General features: G+C 24.5%; 1 protein-coding gene across 1 annotated transcript; it reads left to right on the top strand.

The window, feature by feature from the left end:
• The first annotated feature begins 2,621 nt into the window (after positions 1 to 2,621).
• LOC145833894 (uncharacterized) lies at positions 2,622 to 23,731 on the top strand. Its single transcript, XM_082941144.1, has 11 exons — positions 2,622 to 5,077; positions 6,965 to 7,081; positions 12,936 to 13,025; positions 13,665 to 13,745; positions 16,714 to 16,806; positions 18,473 to 18,635; positions 19,271 to 19,320; positions 20,195 to 20,300; positions 21,735 to 21,814; positions 22,755 to 22,859; positions 23,123 to 23,731. The coding sequence occupies exons 1-11, from the start codon at positions 2,636 to 2,638 to the stop codon at positions 23,210 to 23,212; spliced, it is 3,417 nt and encodes a 1,138-aa protein (XP_082797270.1). The 5' UTR covers positions 2,622 to 2,635; the 3' UTR covers positions 23,213 to 23,731.
• Positions 23,732 to 23,876: the final 145 nt, after the last annotated feature.

Here is a 23,876-nt window from a genome sequence, read left to right as displayed (position 1 = left end):
CTGTATGTTATTTTTCAAATTTTAATTTTAAGCGAAAATGTGATTGTGACGTCGTAGGAAATGACGTATTTTTATAGCATGTTGTCAGGGAAAGTATATTCAAAAAGTTTATATGATTAGTTTGGAAAAGTTAAGTTATATGAGAAAATAGTTGGTATTTAGTTTGAGTTTTAGAATATAAAAGTTGTTTATGCTAGCTTGGACATCTTTATGCAAGTAATATCTAAGAAGAAATAAAAAGTGAAAATAAACTTTACACATAAGTTTTATTATTTATGATAAAACTTATTTATAATTGTATTTTTTAATGTATTTAAAAGTAATATAATTATAGTTGGAAGTTTTCAAAAATCAGAATGGTATTAGAATATAAAAATATATATCATACTTAACAGCTTCAGTTTCATATTTTTTGTTAAAGTTTATTTATTATTGAAATTTTAGTTTATTGCTGTATATTTAATAAGAATTGTAATTAATACAAATTAAGTTTTATAATTTTTATATCTAGGTTGAAAAGTTATGGATTTTTATTTTTAGTTTTCATTAGTTATTAGTACTTATTTTTAAGTTTTGTGTTCAATTTTTGTAAAAAAAGTATGTTTAGAAAGATAAGCAAATTAAATTACATTGCGAAAAACTTATTGACCCCTCAAAGTTAATAATATATATAATTGCTGTCTAGTAACATTCCTTTTTTCCTGCATTCAAACATTTCACCGATGCGCTTGAACGATTTTTCACTTACCTATGTACAGTGCTACATTTGAGTTTTATTTGAAATAAATTTCTTTGTGCTGTATAATATGAGTACTTTTTGTTACCATTGTTTATTGTGGTTTTATTAAGCTTTTTTATGATAGTATTGTTTAAATAATTTTTGGTAAGCTGTATTTCCGATTATTTTATTAGTTAGTTTTAAGATGAGGTTTGTTAAAATATTTTTTTTGGTTTTTTGTTAATATAACAGTTTGTATTATTTTCATATGTAAGTTTTGCATTTATTTAGGTTATTTTTATTTTTTAAACATAAAGAATAAGTAAACATTTTAGCCAATGTAAGTTATATAATATTAAAGTTAAGATAATGTTTGAATACATACTTTGTGTGCTAATTTGTGTAAAGTACAACAAGATTAGTTGATATATACAACAAAGAAGTTGTTTTCTAAGTTTAAGTATTTACAAAAAAAAAATGTATTTAGTTGTAAGTAAAAAAAATATCATTATTTATCAGATTAAGCAGAACATACACTCAATGCTAATTTGTGTAAGAAAATAATATATTTTGTACAATATTTACAATATAATAATAATACAAGGTAATTGTTTGACTTATATGTTTTATAGTTACTGTTTTTTATATAAAACAAAAATTAAAGTGTTTTTTATATCGTTACTAACTAAGTAAATTTTCGCTATTTATCTGTTTAAATTGAAATTATTGAATTTCAAACAATAACTAAATGTAATTATATACGGTAGTTAAGCACAGTAAATGTTTAGTAATTAAGATGAGTCAGTTTAACTTTTAGTAATTTGAAACACTAATCTGTTTTTATTAAGTTGTTTTAAACATTTTAGTTTTAAAGCTAATTTATAGCAACATTACAGAAAATTTTAGCCAAAATTTTTTATTTGAGTATAATTAAAGTCAGTTAATTTTATAGTTATTTTAACAAACAGTTGTTTATGCTGGTTAGGTATTTTAAATTTTTAAAGTAAAAAAAAAACATCTGGCTAGCAGGCAGTAGCAAATTAGAAACATCTTGTTCAAACAGTTTATTTGAAACTTGTGCTTTTAGTCGAACTTAATTTAGCTATTTAGTATATAACTGTTGACCACATTTTAATGGGTTATACTACTTGAATAAGATAAATAGTTTAACGTATTAAAATAATTTGAGTATATTATAAAAGCTCAAACATAAACATAATAGGTAAATATTAAAAAAAACTGTAGTGTCAGCAAAGTTGCCTCAATAAGGAAATTTAACAATTGTTTGTTTACGAAAAACAATATTTTTTTATTCATTAAGGAATGTGCTCACATTGAAAGTATTTAAATTCAAAGTATAGTGAGAAACGATATTCAAATTAGAACCTTTAGCAAACAATTGTTTAAACTAAGTTGAACATAACAGCTTTTAAAAATAAAATACTTGTAAAATATAGCTTAAATTTACAAATATTTATTTTTAACATTTTCCTTGAGCATAAAAATAAAACTTTATTTTATCAAAATACATATAAGGTGTATATATTACTATGAATAATTATAACTTATATATATTTTTCTGAAGAATTTTAAAAAAGTTGTAGTTTTATTTCTCTCAAAGCTTTTATCTATAAGCTAGTTATTCCATTTTAATAAAAATAAACTTTTTCTTATATTTTTATGTCTTACACATTAGTTCTTCTACTGAAATTTGAACAAAAGTATTATAACAGAGCATGTTTTATTAGCGATTTGTTAAGCCGACGTCAACTAAATAAAAAGTTACAAAAGGAAATAAAAGCGTATTAAGGTCTCCTAGTTGTTCAATATAAATAACACCAACAAAAACGTAAGTTATATAAACAAAACTAGAGTTAAAAAATTTCAATATATCGTCAGCTATAATAAAAGTAACAAATGGGAAACGAGAACAGCAGACACAACAGCAGCTCGTCACTGAAACAAAACAACAAAAAGAAGAAAAACAACAAGAACCACGACAGTAAGCAGGACACCCAGTCGCTTCACACCTACGGGGAATTCCCCAGACGAAACCTGCGAACTATCAGGAGGAACCAGAGCTTCGGCAGGGTGGAGCAGCAGAAGCGGGACGAGCTTTTGAGGAGGATCAGGATAAGCAGGAACAGGAGTTTGAACAACCTGGTCGAGGAAACGGGTTGCAATCAGGAGGTTTTGGGTGAGAAAAGCAGGAAGCTGAGCAGGAGTGAGGGTGACGTCATCGGGTGTGATCATGAGAGCGATCAAAATATTTTCGGGTTGTATCGGAATGTGGGTGATGATTCTGAAGTTTTGAATTCGTTGCAGACTCCCGAATACACTGAAGATTCGTTGCTGAGTGGTAATATCAACACCGAAGAGAACACACTGGATCTTGAAGGTGATGAGAATGAGGTGCAAGATCTACCTGAGGATGTGAGTGATGCACAAATTGAAAGCTCTGTAAAAGAAACTCTGCCAATGGAAATTCCAGTACCTTCAGCTTTGAACGAGGAAGAAAAACAAGCCATAAAAAGTCTTTCGAACTCCCTGGACAAACTGAAAGCGGAACTTGATGACAGTTTTGAAAATTTCGCACCAACTGAATCTCTGAGCTTGTTGAAAGAAACTAGAAATGATGGGAGTTTTGATGAAGATCCTAAAACTGAGCAAGTTTCTAAAGATTTGTCGAAAGATGAAAATATGTCCGTGTGCAAGTTAGAAGATGTTAAAACTAATGATGAAAGTTTACACGAATATAAAAGCCATTCAGAAGAAAATTTGTCTTTGAATAAACTAGAAGAAGTTGAAACAGAAGAAAAAAGCAAAAGTTCCGATGAAAATACGAGCAATGAAGATTTTTGTGAAGGTGTAGGAGAAAATACAGAAAATAAGTTCACTGTTTGCAAGTTGGGAGAAAACTTGATGCGCACCTCTCTTGCGACACCCAGCGAGTGTTGGTCCACCGATGCTCTTTGTGACGTCACCAGTTGCAAAAGCGAACCGAATTGTGATGTCACATCAAACTGCGACCTGCAGGACAAATCCCCCTTTGAAACAAACCATTTATTTGAAAAATATTCTGATTTCGCTGACAAGTTGCTGTCACAATGCTTCGATGACGCAATAAAGCAATTCGAAAGCACACCCGACTGTGACGTAACAAAGGAGATAGGCTCCGGTGTTTGCCCAGCAAACAATTTGAACATGAAGTTAAACATTAATCCGAGCTTCCACCAACAAGTAGTAGCAGCAGCAGAGTGTAATTCAAGCGAAGGCAGCTTCAACACTTGCAACAATTTTGTCAGTTGCAAGTCAACTCCAGACGCTGAGTTCAGGTTGCTGGTTGGAAGTAGCAAGGAGTTTGTTGACAGCAGTTGCTCGAGTTCAGTGAGCAACAGTTACGTTTTGAGCGATAATTTCGATGACAGCGATTCGGAGTATAAGGACGCGTTACTTGAAACTGAGGTTGAAGTAAAGTGCGTTATTGAAGAAATTATTGAAGAAATTGTTAGAAAGCCCAGTGTTGAAGTGATTGCAGAGGATATTATCAAGAAAGGTTTGAACGAAGCAGCAGTGATTATGAGCAATCACAGGAACACTGATGAGAAGTCGGTTCAAACTTCTAGCTGTACTGAAGATAAAGGAGTTCAGTCTTATTACGAATACGAGATGTACAGTGAAAATATCGTGAAGAAGGCTTTGCAGACAGCTCTTGAAAGTACTAAGATGTTAAGCGGCGTGGAAACTATGAATAGTTCTAAAATTCAGTCTCAAGTTGAAACTAATAGTGGTGGTTTCACTAAAGTTATACCAACTGTGCTTCAACAAAATGTTGAAGTTGTTAATGATTGCACAAATATTGATTTCTATTCAGAGGCAAACTTGAACAGTTCTGATGCTCAAAATGATCCAAGTCCAGTTGCAACAGATACTTGTAAAGAAATTGTAGAACAACCACGGAAAGCTGTAGAAGAACGACTGACTCCCATGATTGAAACCCCACCGGACAGCACTAAAGAATTTCACACTGAAGACAGTTCGACACCTAGCAAAACTGGTGTCAATTTACCAGGTGACACAACAGAAGGTTTGGAAGGTGAAAAAATAGACACAGAAAGCGATAATAGTCACATTGATGACAAAACTTCAGTGGAAAAAGACACAAGCGACAATTCTACAGATGAATGTGACACTAAAGACAAAGTGTCGCTGATAAGAGCTCGGTTGAGGTACGAGCAAGCGTTGGAGGAAATTGTGGAGGAGAGGAGGAACATGTTGAATGTCATGAGGGGTTTTATGCTGGCTAATAAGAGGGAGGAGGAAATTAGGAAGGGTAAAAAGTGGGCCGCTAAACAGAGGGTTAGTTTGTAATTGAATATATTATATAAATGTTTATTATTATTAAACAAGAAACTAGAAAGGATTAAAAATGGGCTGTTAAAAAGAGTTTGTTTGTAAAGTTAAATGGTTAGTTTCAAATACTTTACCAAAGTTAATAAAAATTGGATTAAATTCAGATATTTGTTATAGTTAGATAACTAATCAATAATAAATTTTAAATCTTATTAAACAAAAAAAATTTTCACTCGTTTAAAGACGAGATCTTCAGTTGTTTAAATTCTTATTCAAATAGAATAATAATTAAAATTTAAAATTTATTATTGATCAATCTCCTTTTATTTTATTCAAGTTGAGAACTTTAATTGCCACCTTTAAAGTATAAAGTACGCAATAGTTAGATAACAAATAATTTTAAAAAGTTTTGAAATAACATACTATGTTACATAGAAAGTTCATAAATGTAAATAAGACTAGTTATAACTAAAAATATAGAACTAAGAGTTATTACACATTGTTGAAAATAGTGTACACAAGTATAAAGTTCAAAATAAAATACTAATGTAAGTAAATTGTTGTCAGAAACTAAGCAACTAAGTAGATTTTAGTAAGTGAAACTGTAGTTTTTTAAGTAAATAATATAGATATGATCTCATTGATAATTAATTTCAGAGTACTTAGGTTTTTGAAAGAAAAGCTTAAAAGTATTATTTGGTACAAAGCTTGAAAAATCAAATGGTGTGATGAATATGTTTTTCATCATTGTTATTACAAACAAATATTACTTTTATTTTATTATAATTCTTTGATAAAAAGAGAGTCAATAGAAAATTGTAAATCTATGATTAAATAAGTTATGGTTTTTGTTTATGTAAAATTATTTGTTTTGTTGAAAATTTCAACAAAAATAAATTGAATACTTTTGAAATGTCGTAAATATTTAACTAGTTAATTGATATGTATGTTGTGTTATTTGTCATTGAACTTTCAGATTATTAGTAAATATTTACAAATTAGTAAACAATTACTTTGCTTTGTGTACTTATTGCATTCTTTTCAAAATGAATAAATAGTTTTTTCTTACAGAAGTTTGTTGTTATTTTTTCGTTTCTTTATATTTGTTCTTAATACTTATGCAATACATTATCTGTAGTGTGCAGTGAAATGTGACTGTAATTAAGGTTTTGGTATTTTCGTTTTATAATACTACTTATAGCATTTTGAACTTGTTTTGTATTTATAAAATAATTTATCCAACTTAGTGGAATATACATGTTCAGTACATATGTTTACATGTGTAATACATGAATTACGTACACATTAAATTTACTTCAAATTTGTTTTGTTAATAATATACAACTTTGTTATTTACACTTTATTATATTTATATTACGTTCAATTTACTAAATATTTTTATTTTGCGCTTTTTGCACGATATTCAATACTTAATTTACAATATTAATAAATTTTGCAATATTTTGAGGTTTTACCTTGAAAAAAACCAATGACATCACAAAACTTTTTATAACTTCAGCTCTCGATAAATTATTAAAAGCAAAATTACTGAACGCAAGTTCGCCAGATGCTACTTTAGAATACCAGTTTTCGGTTGCTTAGAGTTGTTTTATTAATGTTTATGAAATTATTCTTTCAATAATTTATTTTACAAACTAAGTTTTGGTCAAAGACCTCGTCAGTGCAAAAATAAATCTTATTCAAATAGAATGTTTATATGAACTTTAAATTGACATAGCGTCTTTAGAAAACATTTTAATGAGATACAGAAAAAAAATATGTTTTTTTGCAACAATCTATGTATATTACAAGTATAGATTCATTTTGACCTAGCTTTTAAAAAATACTGTTTTAATACGATATAAAAGATTATGATTTCATAATTAACAACAGAGCTCAATAAAGTCGACATCATCAATCCAGCATTCAATCAGTTCTTCAAATTCTTACAAAATTGACGGGAACATCTCGAATATCAACACTGACAATGCCACAGAGAGCGAACTCAGGGTTGGTTGTTTTTAAAAGTATTTAAAAATATTAAAAAGTAAAAAAAAATTAAAAATGGTAAGAAGTATCTGAGACTAAGCTTAGAGCTGGCAGTTTTTAAATATTTAAGTGTATATTAGTAGTTGGTTAAAAACTTGTACAAAGTTAAATAAAATAAAATAAATTTGTAAAGTAAGTTAACTTACCCATGTAAAATAATCTTTAAGTAGTTTAAGTTTAAATTAGCAAGTGTGAATTGATTTTTGGAGTGTTTTTAATCTGTTGGAGTTCCTCAAGTTATGAAACACTCAAAGATCAAGTTTAAATTATAATTTCTGATAGATTTAATAGTTGTCATTATTATATCGTCTGAAATTTTATTATACAGCTTTAGTCTTAGCCGCAGTTTTCTTAATTATTTTAACAGTTAACTTTATGATTGCTATTGTTATACAAAATAATTAAATACTTTCTTTATTCATGTTGATAAACTTAGTTATTTTATAAAATGTTTTAATTTTTTGTAAGTAATTTTCAAGTGTGATCTTGACCTTTACGTAAAATAAAAGATGTAAACAATATCTACCACGTACTATGAAAACACACCTTGAAATAATAAAACGACCTTTTATAATGTCACTTTTGCATTTTACTACTGTATTTGTTTTTAGTGCTGAAAAATGTGTGTTAAAAATTAGTTAAAGTTAAAAAACTGCTTACACATTCAAACATTTGACTTACAGCTATAACCTGCTAGTTATTTTAAATATTAACGTTTTGAATACAACGAAACAATCGCTTCTAATAAAAGTAAAGTTTATATTTTTAGTTTTATGACACTTAAATTTCTTCTATTGAAACGGCATCATTCCAAAATTAAAAGAAAAGTTTATTTTTAAATATAAATTGGGAGTTACTAAAATGAATATAAGGTATATTTGAAGAGTATTCCTTTAAAACAAAAATTGTTTCGGAGACAATACTAATACTAATTAATTTAGTACTAAAATTAATATACAACAATTTCTTTCAATGTAAAACTAAAACTTCATACTTTGTTTAAGTTTATTTTATCAAAGTACGTCATTGAAAACTAATTGTGTTTTTATTCAAACTCGGTGAGTAATTTTTATAATGGAAAAACTGAGCAAAGTGGTTTTGAATTATTTATAAATTTCAGATTTAAAATAAAATCGTTTTTACGTTCAAAGTTTTACGTTTAAAGGTTTAAAAAAAAGCTGTTTTTCAAGTTAAAATCTTCTAAAGCAAATATATAAATGATTTATAGTGTTCCTAGTTGTTTATTTTAGATTTAACTTTTATAATAATTGGTGTTTTTACTTTTAACGCGTCTATTAAAACTATAAAAGCTTATAAAATTATACACAATGATCTTTTATTTATAGTTTTTACAATATAACATGGTTATATTGTCAAGGTTTTGTGTTTTATAGTTTTTGTAAAAACTATAAATTTACAATGTTTTTATATCTGCCATAATTTTTCTTAAATTTTCACAAAAAAAAAACTGTTGTTTAACATTAAAAAGGCAGACTTGTTTTTATTTCTTACATGGTTGTTATTTCCATTAATATTTAATTTGTTTTCAGCTTGGCAAAAAGAATATTAAAAATTCTTGATCAAACTAAGGTCTTGTCTTTTCTAGAATATTTATAACATTTTTACATTTGGTGAACTATTTTGTTTTTTAGTGTTAACATAACGAATTTAACATATCATTATTTTACTATTATAAAAAATAATTTCCTAAAACCAGTATAATATTTGTAAATTTTGATGAGTATATATTTATAGCTTTAAAATAGTTGAAAGTTTAAGTTTTTCATAAACAACATGTATAAAATAATCCCTAATCCTCTATTTGTGATATTAACTTAAAACTATTTGACTATTATAAAATACAAGTGGTTTCGTTTTGTTAATTACAAAAATATTTTGCTATGATTTTAATTTTTTACAGAAATTTAAAAAATAGTTTTGGTATATAATTTTTCGGTATTTACAGAGAACAACATTAAAAAATTGTTTTTAGATTTATATGTCGTTTATAAAGTCCATAACAACTTATCGTTAACATACAAACTATTGTTGTTTACAAATAAAAAGAAACAAAATTTTATAATACTGAACGTTTGCATTGTTTTTAAATGTCACAAAGTTTTATTTGATTTACATTGACATTTTAAAATTTGACGCAGTAGATAAACAAACAGTAGATTTATTGTTTCAATTTCAGTAAATTCGTTTAATATAATGTCACGTCATATAAAAACAGGAGGTTTTTACGTGAAATATTGTTAAACTGTTTTTAGTAAGTTAATGCAGAATTTAAAACTTAAACATTTTAAAATTAATAAATGATTTAACTATGGTTATTTTTATAATGACTTAGGAATTTTAATTTGTTTTATTTTAATGTTTTGTTTACTTATTTTTAATTGTAGTTGTTTAATTTAAATAATCAAACAAAAAATGTTAACTTTAATATAATATATACTGGTAAAATTATAAAATGTTATAGAAGTAATTAGCTTTTGTAAATTGTTGTTTTAAGTATTTTTGTTTTAAGTACAGAACTGAACAAGATAAACTGAGATAAAACCACAAATAAATATCATAACTTATTGCTTCAAACATTATATTGATAGTTATTAAATAAAGCTGTTTATTTTTAATTTAGTAAAAAATTTCAAGTAAAATGTTTTCATTAAATTTGTTGAATACAAACGTAATAGTTTGTCATATAAAAGTTACCTTCATGTTAGACCAGCTTAAATAAAACCCTTAAATTACTCAATATATTTTCAAAACTATATTTTTAAATCACAAATCAAAGTTATATAAGTGTAGTTTGTTTTTCTTGTTGAGAGCTTTTTGCGGCTTTGTTCGTAATATAAACGTCATTGTATAATTCTGCTGTATTAAATAATTTATACTTGTTTAAACAACAGTTTATTCAAAAAAAAAAACTCCTAGGTTATATTGATGTGGAACGTCTAATTTTTTTGTTATTAGTTTCTAATTTTACAAAATAACTATTCAGCATTTAAGGGTTTTAAAATTTGTTTGATTAATTTTTATTTTAAAATATTAAATTGTTATAACCAAAAAAAAAAAATGCAGAAAAAAATAAAACTGTGTACCAAAATGAATCAATTGATTTAAAATAAAATATTTTATTATTATTTTGTTATTACTTTTGATTTAAAAATTAAATCAATAGTCTGTAAAATTTCCTAATAATTTTTTTAATTTGTTTTACGTTGCATAGTCTTGCCTATTAGCTTAAATATGTTAATTCAGTTTGCTGTACTGTACTGTAGATATGTTAATTATTTATTTTCAAATTGTTAAACGATTTCTTGATCTTAACTGGTTACGATTATAAGTGACTTATGCAATTGGATACAAAGTGTATTTTGATTTTTTTAAAACTTGTTTATTGTATTTGTAAAAGTATAACCTATAAAAATTGTTGTAAGTTGTTACAAAAAATCTTTAAGTATTTTTTTTAGGTTTTCTTTACTTAAGTTTCTATGTAAATTTATATTAAAAGCTATTAGCAAATATTAGTAAAAGGTTTTTAAAGCATAAAACATTGTTTGCGGCTATTATATTCCATTAATAGACACACTCTTTGAAAATATAATTAATTTTACGCTTTGATTTTCAAGCTTTTACATTTTCTGTATGAAAGTAGTTATCAAAATGATTTTTTTAAACAGTGTCTACAACTTAACTGTATTAACCATGTGCATAAGACTAAGAAACACTGACATATATTTTTTTCACATAAATTTATCATTACTTTATATAAATTAAATAACATATTAAGTTGTTATGTTAGTTGTCAAAAAGTAATTTAATTTATTAGTAATATAGAAAAACATAAATTATACCATCTTCATAAATTAGCATTATTTACAAAATTTCGTTGGGCTGAAGAATAGTTCAAGTATATCAATTGTTGTTTTACATAAGTATGGAATTCACTACTGGTAAAGCGGTCTGGCACTAATACATAAATGTCTGGTAAGATAATATATAGATTTTTAAGTTAATTGAAATAACTGTTTAACTAGATGCATATATCACTATTCAACCGCTTACCTTTAGGGCTGTATGCTAGTTACAAAGTATAAAGGCTAAAAACATAATTTAATAAAAAATGGCACAATTTTAATGTAAGACAAACTAAACTAATTATTTACAAAATTTATGGAATAATTTTTTTTTTTAATAATTTTTTTGCTTTTGATGTAGTCGTTTACACTGACTTTTTTTTAAACTTTTATGTGTTTGTTACTATATAACATATTGCACAAAAAATAAAATAAGTTTTGTATAAATTCAAAACACAAATGTATAGTCGGTGGTTTGGCGGCTTTGTAATCACGTGTATTGTCTGGGAAGTTTTTAGAAGTTTGTTAATTGTTTTACTTTGATATAATGTGGAATTTCCGCGTTTCTATATATAGACGTCTGCTATATTTGATTTTACTTTATTGAGAGAAAAAGTTGCTACCATAAAAATTAAAATTGTAGTTTTCATTATCTTATTTGAGTACAAATAACTGTTTTTTTTAAGTTTTTTAATTTTAATTACTTGTATAATATTAATGATGATAAATAATTTTTATGTTTACTTTTACTATATTTAATTATATTGATATTAAATTTCAAAAAAATAAACAAAGTTTAAACTGAAACGATTTGGTTATTAATAAATCTGCCTAAAACTCTGAATGAAAGTTAGGTCCAGTTTGTTAATAAATAAAATTATCTTTTTAAATATTGTGATATAAAGTATTTCTTAAACTTTCCCTCAAAAATAATATTCTCATGTGAACTTACAAAAGTTATATAAAAGTTTAATAGATCAATTCAATAACAATATATAAGTTAATAAGTCTCACAATATTCCAATGTGTGAAAATATAGTAAGTTTTTAATAAGGGAGTTTTTTACTTCATATTCTGTTTGAATATTATTAAGCATATAAAAAGAAGTTTGTTTAGAATTTTTTTTATTTAACTTTAAAAACAATGTTTGTCCATGAACTAAATAAGTTTTATTATATTTCCTTTAAAGATGTTTTTATTATTTTAGTCAAATAATAACTTTAAATATTAAAAAAATGTTTTTGTAAAGTTTTGTATAGTTAAATGCATTTTTAGTTTAATGTAATGTTATTACTTATGTAAGAATTTTCATCTAGTTGTCTAAATAAACACGATTTATGAAAATAAAACATGTTATTTTTAGTATACTTTACGTTATTCAAGCTGAAAAATTATTAATTTATTTTTGTAATGTATAAAATACTGCCAGCTCAGCAAAATATAAAAAATATGTTTGGTAGTAAGTACTAAATATTATACTATATTCTAGGTATGTTACATTGTATTTTAAACTGAACAAAACAAAATATTATGAAATTTTTTAGCTAACCGTATCTATGATACTAAATTAAAGATTAAAATTTCAATTTTAATTATAAAGTAATTTATTCTATTGTTCTAACTTTTAGTATATTTTTTATATTTAAAAAACACAATTATATAAATAAAAATGTTTCAGTAAACTTAACTAAATCTATAAGATTTTAAGTATTCCACAACAAAAATATTTATTAATAGCTAAGATTTTAAGTATATAAACACCATCCAAAAACTATATCAGATAAATTTTAAGGGATAAAAAACACCAAACCACAGTGGGTTATTATTTTTTAGTTTTTATGATTAAAAGTAAAAGACAGAATTATGCATTTGTAGCTATCTAATAAAGATTATTGAAGTGTTAAAATAATTAAACAAGTACTTTTTTGTAAACTAATATTTTACTCTTACAGGAAGCTCTTTCCTTATTGGAGGATAAATATAAGAAATCAATGATGCAGAACGCCTCTCTTGACAACGAGAAACAGCAACTTGTTTATCAGGTTTATCTAATTAATAAAAAAAAATTAATAAAAACAATAAAAGTATTTCATATTTACAAGATAAGCTTATGTGGTTTTGTGATGATTATAGATAGTTAAAACTTTTTAAGTGTATAAATTTCATGTATTAGAATAATAAATTAAGTTTTACGATAATACATATATACAATAAATGTATTCAAAATTATTTAAAGAGGTTTTTATGGTTAGCAATAAAAAAATAAATAAAAATAATAGTTATTTAAAATAGTAAAAGTTATTCATATTTATAAGATAAGCTTAGGTGATTTTTGTGGTGAGTATAGAAGGTTAAATCTGTTTATCATAAAAATTTATTTTATAAAAGTAATTAATTATGTTTTATGATAATATATATAGAATAAATGTATTCAAAGTTATTTAAAGTGGTTCGTATGGTTAGTATGAATAATTAAATCTTTTATGTGGTGTTGTTTATAAGTGTTTTGTCAATATATTATTATGATATAAATCATTTAAAAACATAAAATTCCAATTTGTATATCAAGTTAAAAGAATAAATACAATTTTACCAAAATAATAAAGTTTATTATAACAATCCTAGTTTTAAAGCGTTGTAAGTGTACAATATAAATAAAAGTGAATTTATCTTTTTTTTAGGTGAATCAATTAAAAGATTTTATTGAAGAGCATGACGATGAAATGTACTTACTAAAAAGTGAACACAAGAAAAAATGTCATGTTAGTTTTTATTTTATTAATGTTTTATAATTTGACATCTAACTACATTTTGTTAGCTATAATGTAACACACTATAATCAAAACCCTAAGTTGTTTTAGTTTTCTAAATTAAAACAACTTTAGCTTCATTTCCTTATAATTTTCTTATTAATTAAGTTCTAAAGCTTTGTGTTTAAGTATTTTTTCTAAAATTGATATACTTTAAAAAATGTTTTCAACAAAAAAAATGTATGCTATAGTTAATTTTTTTTTTTTAATTTTATAATAATTTTCATTTTTTAGTCTAAAATAGTACTTAATTATCCTAGTTAATAAAGAATTTTTGTAACTTTCAATAAATTCATTTAAAATTCTTTGAAAATTTCCAATAAAAATTACTTGTAACACTTTATTTTAAAAGAAAAATTATTAAATACATAAGTGCCAACTTTTTCCAAAATCGTGAAGCGACTATAAAGACACGGTAGAATAGTTTTAATTAATAATTTTTTTTGTCAGTATAAATTTTTAGTAAAAATTTTGTAATTATTGTTAATTTAAAGAGTTGCCAAAAAATCTGAAATCCTGGAAAAACCTGGAATTTGACATTTTAGGGAAAAAAAGCTTGGAAAAACATGTAATTTTAGGAGTTCTGAAAAAAAAAACTTGAATTTTAGACTAAAATCAGTAAAAATTTTTAAGCTACGAAATTTTAAGCTATTTTTACATTTGAAGAATAAAATTTTGATTAGACACAAAAAAATTGTCATGTAGATGATTTATTTTATCATTAAAATTTTTTTTACTAAAAAACACATTTAAAGTAGCTTTTCAGTAATTTTTCAATGTTGTTATACTATTAAAGACAGTTATTAACCTTAAACTAATTTTGAACAAAAAGTAAACCAAAAAGCTTGTACTTAAGTAAATCTGAAAGAAATTAAGAAAACCTGGAAATAATTTATAAAAGTTCTTTGGCAACCCTGGATTGAACGCTTCCATAGTTTTTTTTCAACTTTAAGAAAAAATACGTTGTATACTAAAAACTTTTTAATAATGTAAAAACGTGTTGAAACTACTGTTAATGAAATTTAATTCTTTTTGTTGTTTCCTATGTTAACATATTTTTATTTTTCAGTTTGTGTATTGGTACAAACACAACTTTGTTATATCAATATACTAAACGTTTAAATTTTACATTATACACGTCCTCAATAAATATACAGTGTAAACTTAAAAAAATATCGGTTTATTTTGTGTTGGTATTTTAGTAAGACGTGATAGTAATTTGTTAAGTTGTATCAATATTTCAAATTTTTATATTCAATAAATACAACATTTTTTAAAATTATATATAACCTTTTTTGTATTTAGTTTGTGTATTTAAAATTTTTTAAAGCTCATAGACGTGATGTTTCTTGAATATATATAAATTTAATTTTAATTTGTTCATTCTGTTATTATACTAAACCTCAAAGATTTTAATAAAAAGTTTTTTTGTTGAACTTGTCAAAACATGGTGTGTATTGGAAAATTTATTTTCACATAATTGAATATTTTAACAATTTTTATTCAACAATTTTGATTGTTTTAAAATTCTCAAAATTTCTTAAGTGAAAGTATATATTATACTTCAGGATTTATGCAAAAATAAGATTTATTTTCAGACAGTCTATATTTTCAAACATAAAAATTTTGTACATCTAATTTCCAATAGTTTTATTGTTTTGTTTATATTTAACTCTGAAAATAGTACTACATAATTTTTTATTTTTATATTTTTTGTTAACAACATGTGGTTATTTTGCGACAATTTATATGTGATGTAAAAATAAGATAATTAAAATGACTTTCTCTTTAGAACTATTACTGCTTTTTATTTGTTGTTGTAAAATTTATAAAGTTAACGCCTGAAGTTTAAACATTTATTGAAAATGTTTTATTTGTTTGCTGTTAAAATATTATCTTATCAAACAATTTTTTTTTAATTTTAAGGTTTTGAAATAAGTTAACTTTATCAACTTACAGTCAGAAGTTTATTTTTTTTTAATGAGGTGTCATTATTACCAAACAAAAACTATAATCTATTCAGGTAATGCAAAACGCATGATTTTTTCAATTTATTTTTTTCTTAAACTATTTGTTAGTATACAATCAGTTTACAGCAAAAAAAGATCTGTTCAGTAATACATAGCTTAAAAGTTTAATATTATGTTTTAAAATTAATTGGATAAGCAAACAATTAAATTGTACCACAACTTTATGTTTTAATTCTTTTTTGATATGATATACAATAAAATTGTTTACGATTGTAAATGAATATTTAATTGGCTATGTAATCACCTGAAATTAAATGAAAATTTAATTTTCTGAGCAATTATCTGTCATAGGGTGTTATGATAAAAAATAGTTCTTATCTTTTATTTCACACGCGTTTGTTTATTGATAACCTTTTTTACATTTAAAACATTACGTTATTGATTTAAAAGATTTATATGTCTTATGTTTTTAACCTTAAAATCAGATTTAGTTGGTTTTAGTATACAAAGTATGTGTTTTCCTCTTTTATTTTTGTTGTGACTATATTTGAATATAATTTTTCTTGTAATAAATTTGGTAATTTAAATTAAAAATTGTTTAAGTTATTTCTCTGGGGAAACAAAACAATAAGTGAATTAGTTTGAATGTAAATTCTGTTACCAAATAGTCATGCTGGGAAATTTTTTAGTTTTTTCGTATTTGTATAGTTTATTTAGATTTAAAATTATAGAAATAGTTTACACAGTTATGAGTTTTATTACAGACATGTTTTTTTTGATGAGATAAATTCGATCAAACTGTATCATACAATGTAATATATTTATAAAATTATTCGCTCAAAACTACTACTGATGTTTTATAATATAATTTGAAAAAAATTCCTTAAAAGGTTTTTGATTATTTAGTTATTAAGTACTCACTTTAGATAATTGTATTTTATGTAATTTAGGAATTAGAAAAACAAAAGAGAATGGTTGGTACATTGAGGAAAAGAAATGCTGATTTGAAACATGCTCTTCAACAAAGAGACGAAATTATTCAGGTGTTTATTATATATATACAAATTTTTAACAAATTTAATGTGTGTTAAACAGTAATTATATTACTGTTTCACAATAGTTTAATGTTAAACTGGTATCATAGTGTTGAACAAGTAGTAAATAAAGTATATTTAGAAATGTAGATGCATTCTTCAATAAAAAGCTTAAATCATTGACAGTTGTAGGATTAAATCTAAATTAAAAAAATTCAGTAAAAATGATTAGTTTAAAATAATAAAATAAGTTTAAATTCTAAACTTGAACTCCAAATAGTCTTAACACATTAAAACGTATAAAGTTTTGTAAAAAATTGTATAGAAAAAAAAAACATATTATTTCTGTGTATTAAAAAATTCTATTTATAAAAGTTAAACAAATTAAGTTTTCACTTCATATTTGATTTTTAAGAAACAAACTATTATATAAGTTGTTTTGTTTTCACACTACAAACAAAACTTGGCGTGAAAAATTACATCTCAAATATCACAACTTTTCACAAAAACATCAAAGCGAAAAAGTTTTCATTTTCAAAACTTCGATATTTCTTTTTTACGTCACAAGTAAAACAGAACGAATTTGTTTGAAATTTGTTTAATCAATTTCTTCCGAGCGTTTAATTTAATTTTTTAACGTTTTTTTGTAAATTTTTAAAAGTTTTTAAAAATTCTTATTTAGTTTAGAAAATTTAAATTAGATCAATTACCTTTAACGTTGTTTTTTAATTTGTTTTATTTTTAGAAGTAAGTTTATTAGTCTTAAAACTTAAGCATATAATGAAATTAAAAATGATTCGTATACAAATAGAAGTCTCTACATTAATTATTTTTTGAATTTTTTTTTCAGTACGTTAACTAAGTTGCTTTATATTCATTGCTTATAGTTTCATCCTAAGACTTTTTGCTGTGCACATATAACATTGTGTTAAATATTCAATTAGTATTAATTGTTCTCAAATAATTTAGCTCAAGTTATAGCTGAAATTACTATGTATATCGAATATTTTTTCTATAAAACATTTTGTCATTAACAAAAAAAATTTAAGAGGTTATATAGTATTAAATAAATACATTTAAATTCAATCAAATTTTAACTAAGATATTTTTTTACATAATTTAGCTTAATCTCATGTATGAATTAATTTTTAACATTTATTAAAATGAAAGACTATGCACTCTCCTTTTTTTTAATAAAACATGTTGATTTTGAAAACCATATTGTTATTACATGTTGACATAAACTCAATAAATTTCCAGACAACGTTTTATTTCTCATCTGAATTTTCACACATGATAATGTCAGTATGTCGTCATAATGCTATAAATGCACCAGACACAACAAAAATATAAAATTTGACGTTTGCTTTTCATTTTTAAGTCTCATTTTTTTGTTTTTTTATATGTCTTATCTTATTTAAAGGGAGTTTTTATTTTTAATGCCAACTTGAAATATTGAATTGAAAATTGGATGCCCAAGAAAATGAAAAATTGCAACCGAAAAATATATACAAAAAAACCTTACACAAACAGTTATGATGAAAGTTTTTCAAAAGATGTATTAAACATTAAAATACTTTTTAAGTAGATGGCTTAAAAACTTATTTATTACAAAGTATACCTGTGGACCAAAGTTATAATCATAATTAAACAGTAGTGAACAAACTCAAAACAGCAACAAGGAATCAAGATGATAGGACAGGACGAAATAACTGAGGAAAATGAAAATGCTCAGGAAAACAATCAGAACAGTCAGGAATTATCGGAGAGGACCACGTACGCTATTGTCAACCACAAAGCTGCTAGACTGTTGGAACACGCTGGTGATGGACCATTAGGTTTGTGTTGAATAGTAATAAATATTATAAAACAATATAAAGTTTCCAAAATGCTAGAACACGCTGGAGATGGTTCTTTAGGTAAAAATTATTGTTGAGATGCATTTCAATAATGTTTTTTTTGAAAGTATCGTATTAATTAAATTGTGGTTATTATAACTGTAAATGGCGTGAAAAATTGTTGAAAAATATTCAAAGGGCTTTAGATGGGCTAAAAAGGTGTAAATTATTAATATTAAGTATTTTAGAATTATTTTTCACTTGAAAACCACAGGTCGTTGTGAGTGTTTATTATTCTAATTTATAACTTTTTATATAAAAATGTTAAATGTTTTTTTAAGCTGTCACTTTATTATCATATGTGCTCGTAATATTTTTTTTTTTTAAGAAGCCAAGTATAATTAAAAACTGATTAACATTTTTTTTTTGTTTTATTAAAAAGGTAATAAAGTATGATTAATTTTAAATTATTTTCAGGATGTTAAAATTCTTTTAAAAACTCTACCAAAATAGTTTTGTAAGTTTCAAGTGTTTTGCTAAATCAACTTTATTTTTAAATTATTTACAGTTTTTAAAAATAAAATCATGCTATAGAATACTTACATATGACTAAACATTAAAAATTTAATAAACAGATGAACGTTTACAGAATATTGCAAAAGAAAAAGACAATCTAATTGATCAAGTTTGTTTGTTTTAATTAAGTTTTTTTTTTACTTTAACGCAAGAAATTATAAAAAAAATATTTATTAGCTTACATTATTTTACTTTATACTATTAAAAAGTATGTAAAGTTTTACCTTAGTATTAAACATAATTGTGTTTTTAAATAATTAAATAATAGTATGTGAAACATACTCGTATGGAATTTTTTAAATTGTCATTGAAATTTAATATAGTAATCAAAAATAAATCACTTTATCAGTAAAGTTGTATAAAAATGTTTAATGTTAAAATCTGCCGCACTTAGTTTAACAAAACACTTTATAAAAACAATTTGAGAGTTCATTATCTAACCTAAAACAAAACTTGTGATAAAGTTTAAATGTAACATGATATAGTACATTGTTAATTTGAAGTATTGTTACCACAGAATTGATTATATTGGCAATAAATTTATATTAAAAAAGCAACAAATCAAACTTAATTAAAAAATTTTTTACTTATTTTCCCAGATTTTTTGTAATTGCGTTTTCTTAAGCAAAAATTTGCAAAATTATAAAAGCAACCTATAATGTTAAACTGCGAAAAAATGTTTAAACTAAATTTTTGCAAAAGCTATTATCACAAAGTAAGTATCAATTATTTTTAGTTGTATTAAAATTAAAGCAAATAAATATGTTTACTTTGCTACCATTAAAAACAGCTAAATCTTTTCTCAAAAGAACCCAAAAGTATGAAAATAATATTATATATAATTAAAAAATTTTAGCAACTAATTTTATTCTAAAATTGTATATCGACGTGACAGACAGAGTAAATTAATTTAAAGTGTATGTTGAATAAACATTAAAATTATTTTTTTCACAATAAATTAATGTCAATAATTATATAAACAGATAAAACAACTGAGAAGAGACTTGAATGAAAAAGAAAGAAGTGAACTTTTGGTGAATGGAGGTAAAAATGAACATCAAATTGAAATGGAAATTATCGAAATTCAGCGTTAGTTTGAAACTTTTGATGTTTATAAGTTATTGTAAAATTAATTGATACATTATTAGTTTATTAGTGTTTTAATTAATGGAGAAACTTTCAATGTTTATACATTATGGTTTCACAAACTTTTTCAAAAGGCCCCCTCCTAAAAGATTTCTCAAAAAATTACAATTAAAAACACCTAAAACCTTTTTTTTGCTCTTCTTCATCAAATCCAGAATATCTGAGATAAGTTTCAATTTATGACCTCATGCCCCCTGTGGCCCCTTTACTGCTCATGGCCCCCTAAAATTCTGTGATGGACCCCAAGGGGTCCTGTTTGGGAAACCCTGTTATACATTTGTTAAATTATTCAGCACATCATTAGCTTATTAGTATTTGAATCAATGCAGAGTAGTAGGTTGTTTTTTTTTTGGAATAAATTATTTAGTGTATTTTTAGTTATATCATTAAGTAAAAGAATTCAGATATACTTTTTGTACAGTTGTAAGTAAAAAAGTATTTAACAATTTGATTTGCTATTTTAAAGATAGTAAACTTTTTGATGTTTTTGTAAGTAAATTGTATGAGGTTCAAAATATAAATTTATCTTTTTAAACTTTTTAATAAAATAAGTTTTACGTAACAAAAATGACTTTGAAAATGTCTTATAAACAGAATTTTCACGCTGTTTATTAACAGGATTACTTGATAGGATTTAAATTATAATTTAAAATAAATTGAGTGTGCTCTTTACTGTTGACTAGCGAATGTTTTTATTCAAATTTTTAGTAGTTGTTTTTTAAGAAGTCAAACTGTATATTTGTTATAAATTGTTCACTGCAATGCTGTTACTTTTCAGTATTATCTGTTGATACTTTTTGAAACAAGCAATTTATTTTTTTTTGTTTTATGTTTTAATAGTACATTTTCAAACGTATTTTGTACACATATTCTGTATAACTTTGTCTTAGTATAATTTAAATACGGCCATATAAGTTGGTGTGAAGGGTTTTACAAAGCAATTGTTGATTTTTCATGTTAGATAAAATCAAAAGCCATTTTCTGTTTTAAATTTTTAAAACTTCAAAAGCGTACATTCAACTGTATAAAGTCTATATCAGAGTTTCCCAAAATGGTTCGTTTCAGAAATTTAGGGGACCATAAGCTGCCAAGGGGGTGTGGCGTGATTAATAAAGGGGCCTAAATAGGGGAGGGGGCTTAAAGCCATAATTTGAAGCTTACACTAGATGTTCTGAAGAGCAAAATAATTGGGCTTCGGCGTGTTTAAGATTAGTTTTTTGTGAACTACTTAGAGGGTGTCATAGCTTTTTAATTTTTTTAAAGGGTCGTTTTGCAAAACTTTGAGAAACCCTGTTTTGAATAAAAAGCTAATTTTTGTCTAAATTTTTTGACTTGAAATTGTAAATACTTACTAATATGTGTGATTTTTACAAACAGGCGAAGCAAATAAAACAATTGGTGAATACAAAATAAAGTTACAAAATTGCGAACAAACCCAACATGTTCTACAAACCAGTGTTAGTTTATTTTTTATATATACAACAATCTACATTCTAAAAACAAATTAATACATTTATATCTAATTTAAAATATATCTTATTTTAGAATTAAAACTCAGTTATGTTAACTTTAATTATTTGTATTGTTGCTTTAAGTGTTATGAAAATGAAACTGTTATAAACTTCAAGGTTTTTAATTTACACGATACAGAATTGCCACTCCTTGAAGCTAGCTTATTTATTTAAATTTAAAATTGAATAAAAATAGTCTAAAACATAGTTTATCAATTATATCATTCCCTAAATTTGAACTAAACTTTTAATCTTTTTTAGTGTTGTTTTTCTTGCACCTAATGTAGCAATTTCTAAGAAAAACTATATACAAAAAATAAGAGGCATATAATTAATTAAAAGCTTTATACTGTTTTTTTTTTTGTTACAGAAATTTTTGTTTTTTAGCAATTTTCAAGGCTACCCAGAAATTCAGACCAATAACTAAAAGAATGGCAACTCAAATAATAATTGGGGTATGCAGGGTTGTCTCACATTCAGGCTGACTCGGAAAAGTTTTTTTTTTAATTTCAGGACAGCTTATTTATATACTTTAAATCAGATTTGATTCATTCAGCTTTAATATTTTATTATTTTATATCCAAATCTGTTTAAGGACTTGAATTTATTAATTTTTTGAAAATTTGAAAAAACTCAGGATAACTCGGGGCAGTTTTGGTTCTTCTGGATTGTTTTCTCACTCAAAGAGTGGCAACCCTGCATCTGAACGTTTTATACAGTATCTTACTTTTTTTATATGAATCAATGTTTGATTTCAAACAAAACACACTAGGAGATTGTTTTAGTACATCAAATGATACCACTAACTCAGTGTTATGCTATGAAAGTTAGTTATCAAATGTGGAGTTTTTTATCACTGATTTTAAATTATAATAATTTGATATAGTTGTCAAGATGTGAGGTGCAATTAGCAAGAAACAAACAAATTTGTGAAAATCTCGAAAAAAATGAAGATGAAATGCGTGCTGAAAAGAGAAGACTTCAGAGAGATGTAATTAAAAATAAATATTTTACTAAAAAAATAAATAACATTGAAAAACTATTGTAATACTAAGCTTGTCATACAGTCTTTGATAAAGTGTTTTTTTTTTAAGTATTACATGACCAGCATTTTTTAAAGCTTGAACTAAACTCGAAATTAGTATAACTTATTGAATAAGTCTTTAGTAGTTAATCTTACTGTGTGCTTTCATATATTTTTTTTTAACTTTTACATTTTGTAAGATTTTTTGTAAATTTATTTTATTCAAACAGCTGAGAACAGCTCTTGATCGAATTGAAGAAAACGAGCTACAAATCAACCATCTCGAAAAAAGACTGAATAGAGCCAGGGCCAACAGATAACAACTGATTGGAATATTTTACAGCTTGCTAGCTACGTCTAGCGGATAAAGTTTACAAGCGATTGTTGCAAACTAGTATATAGACAATTTTATAAGGGCTACACTTTTTTATAAATTATTTAGTTTTGTGGCTGATTTTTTTTTTTGGTTTGCTTTTTTAACAGCGATAAAATAGCAAATATGACTAATTTTTTTATAAGTTATTTAGTTTTTATAATAACTTTCTTTTATGAAGTTTTTGTCAAAATATCTTTTTTACCTTTTTTTTACTTCAGCCTTATTTAAAAGGTTTTGGTATTTGTTTCAAGAAGACTTTCTGACTAACTAATGTTTACTTTTTAAATATTGTGATTTTGATTATTTAAATCAAAAACTTATTCCATAACATTTGATAAAAGCTTCATATATAACTTCTACTATAAAAAAATTCAAAATATAAAATCGTACTTTTTTTTCTTTATTACTGAAATATATTCGAAGCATTTTTGGTACTTTTTATTTAATTTTCTTAATTTAGACTATTTTTATGCATTTTCATAATAATTAAGCTCTAATTGACTACTTTCTAATTTTGTTTAAATTTTTGTTAAATCTTGTTTCTTGTCTATTTTTCATCCTTAATATTCTTGTTAAAATTCGTAATATTTTTTATAAATTAAATTATC

The sequence above is a fragment of the Thalia democratica genome, chromosome 4 (genome assembly GCF_965202585.1).
Source record: "Thalia democratica chromosome 4, ktThaDemo2.hap1.1, whole genome shotgun sequence".
Classification (NCBI taxonomy): domain Eukaryota; kingdom Metazoa; phylum Chordata; class Thaliacea; order Salpida; family Salpidae; genus Thalia; species Thalia democratica.
Note: the sequence above shows the minus strand (reverse complement) of the source record. Positions and strands in the feature narration are given on the sequence as shown.